Source organism: Frankliniella occidentalis, unplaced genomic scaffold (assembly GCF_000697945.3).
Source record: "Frankliniella occidentalis isolate FOCC.00 unplaced genomic scaffold, Focc_3.1 Scaffold4061, whole genome shotgun sequence".
Classification (NCBI taxonomy): domain Eukaryota; kingdom Metazoa; phylum Arthropoda; class Insecta; order Thysanoptera; family Thripidae; genus Frankliniella; species Frankliniella occidentalis.
Window position 1 is genome coordinate 2,627 of NW_026271110.1, and position 2,286 is coordinate 4,912.

Below are 2,286 nucleotides of genomic sequence, written 5' to 3' on the forward strand. Positions count from 1 at the left end.
TCAGGGCCAGGGCGGGCGCGGGGTTGGTGAGGCAGTAGAGCAGGCCCGCGACCCAGAAGGCCGGGATGTTCTCGAGGTCGTTGAGGTGCGCCCTGGTGATTTAGATAAAAAAGGGGGCGTTTCATAAACGACTGTCCACGAGTTACTTGTAGGCGAATTGCACTGATAGTTATTGGCTATCGACGAGGCGTTATTTTAAGGGAGTTTGGAGGTCATGACCTGCATGACTGAGTCAAACTTCAAACGCGATTGTGACTCGATAGATAAATTAGACGTACCGGCGTGGTCGCTCGACGTCCGGGTCACCACCGGGCAGGACCTTGCTATTCTTGTCCAATTTGTCCTCGGGGTTCATGAAAACCTGCAAACAAGAGATAAAAAAAAAGTTGTAAGATAAGTAGAAGTGGGGAGGAACAACACTGCCCTCTCCAGATCTGGCCGTGCACGCACAGTCGGACAAGGTTTTGGCGTCAGGTGGGCGCTCGCTAGGTAGTGGCCGTTGCGCAAGTCGCGAGTCAGATCTGGCCGCTTGTGGTGGTGCTTGGAAGTGGCGAGTCATTCTCATCCTCGTGGCGGCGCTACCGCCCGCCGGTAGGCAGCCCATCGCACAGGCGCTCCAGCGCGCGGCCTACCCCGGCTCCAGGCGGGCGCTAGCGGGCGCACCGGGCCCTACGTAAGTGCAAGACAGTGAGTACTGCAAATGATGCGGGGGAGAGAGAGAGAGGGGGGGGGGGGCGCGAGCACTTTCACTGACTGTCCTTCTACACTGGCCTCTTTCTCGCTCGCTCTACCACTGGCCGCCGGAACGTTTGTTTACCTTTTTGGTGTGGCGCTGGCGCACCACGAGCAGCGTGGTGGCTAGCATCTTGAGCACCAGCACGCAGCTGTAGAACACGTAGGCGGTGAACACGGGGTTGGCCGTGGACCAGGCGTGCTGCTGCGGGGAGCCGGCGGCCGACATGGTGTTGTGCGTGCGCGTGGAAGACGGACGAAAGCAACGCGGGCGCTCTGTGGGGCGGACTGGCGGCTGGCTGGCCGTGTAGTCAAGCTAGTCAAGTCACTTCTTCTCTCCGCCACTCCGCTCTCTCCGTCCCGTCCCACCCGGCCCCACCACCTCGACGTCCAGCCGGCCGCCCGGCGGCGTCGCCGCCGCGTTTGTCTCTCTCGCACATGGAGGAGACGGGCGGGGGCTTCCCTCCCAGGCCGCACTGGTGACTGGGAGCAATGGGAGACGGGCCGCCCGGGCCGCCCGACTCACCTCTCCCAATACTCGGTGTCAAGGTCATGTGTCATCACACCCGGGTCTACGCCCCAACGTCCCCAGTATCAGCGTGACTCTGCATGTTTCAGGCGCGGGTCCACCCAGTTACTCCAGAGCTGTGGTCATGCGGTTGGTCCAAAAGACGAGTGGGCCGCTTTATTCGGACGCCCTCCTCACAAGTGTAGGGCTCGTGCTAGAGAGACTCTAGCCGCCGGCGTCGTGGTTTGTGGCGCCGCCGCTAGATGTCGCCTGCACCTCGCCGACGGGCGCAGCGCCGTACTACGCGCTTAGGCCCCCGCGGCTGCCGCTGCCGCGCCCACCACACCTGACGCTGACCTTCCCGTCGACGGTCACGGCCTGCGCTGGGGTACTCCTCGCACTGTACGCGCGGCAACCTGGTCCCAGCGAGTCCCAGCGCGGGTCCCATCACACTACCGCTACGACAAACGCGAGGCGCGCGCCTGTCATTTGTGGTCGCGGTGCTGCTGCGTGTCTACGCGGTTCGAGGCCGCAGCCACACTCGCGTGCCTATCCGTCGGCAACATGTCCGCCCCCGCCGCGGCTCGATACACAGACACACAACACACGTCGGAGATACTCACGTTCTTGGCGAAGCGCTGTCGCCCGATGAGGAACACCATGCCCAGCATCTTGATGACGAGCACGCCGCTGTAGAAGGCGTAGGCGCGGAAGGTGGGGTTCTCGACGGACCAGACGTTGAGCGCGGAGGACGCCATGGCTGCTGCTGCTGCTTCTGATGATACTCGCTGTTATTTGCGGGGTGCGGAAGACGGCGACGGGCGCTGCAAGAACACAGTAGTAGTTGTCGGATAAGCGTTGAGCTTTGAGCCGTGCAGCGAGCGGCGCCCGTCTGCACTACTGCCCTGCTGCCGTCGCATGCCCGGCCCTCCCCCCTCTCCCCCTCCCACATCATAGAGCGTCCTGCAGGGCCTCCTCCTTGCTGGGGCGGCCGCGCCTGCGCCTGGCGGGTGGGCCGCCCAACACGCACCCCCCCCCCCCCCCCC

General features: G+C 63.5%; 1 protein-coding gene across 2 annotated transcripts in view; it reads right to left on the reverse strand.

Moving 5' to 3' along the window:
• The window catches only part of LOC113209699 (microsomal glutathione S-transferase 1-like), a 2,585-nt gene extending 436 nt beyond the window's left edge, over window positions 1-2,149 (reverse strand). The window contains exons 1-3 of one of the 2 annotated variants that reach the window (XM_052276713.1): window positions 1,864-2,149; window positions 279-361; window positions 32-92 (exon numbers count right to left, since the gene is read on the reverse strand). In XM_052276713.1, the coding sequence (XP_052132673.1) occupies window positions 32-92; window positions 279-361; window positions 1,864-1,998 (279 nt within the window). In that variant the 5' untranslated portion in view covers window positions 1,999-2,149. Of the gene's footprint in view, window positions 1-31; window positions 93-278; window positions 362-817; window positions 1,100-1,863 lie in introns of those variants that run through there. The other variant, XM_052276712.1, reaches the window with a different exon arrangement.
• Window positions 2,150-2,286: the final 137 nt, after the last annotated feature.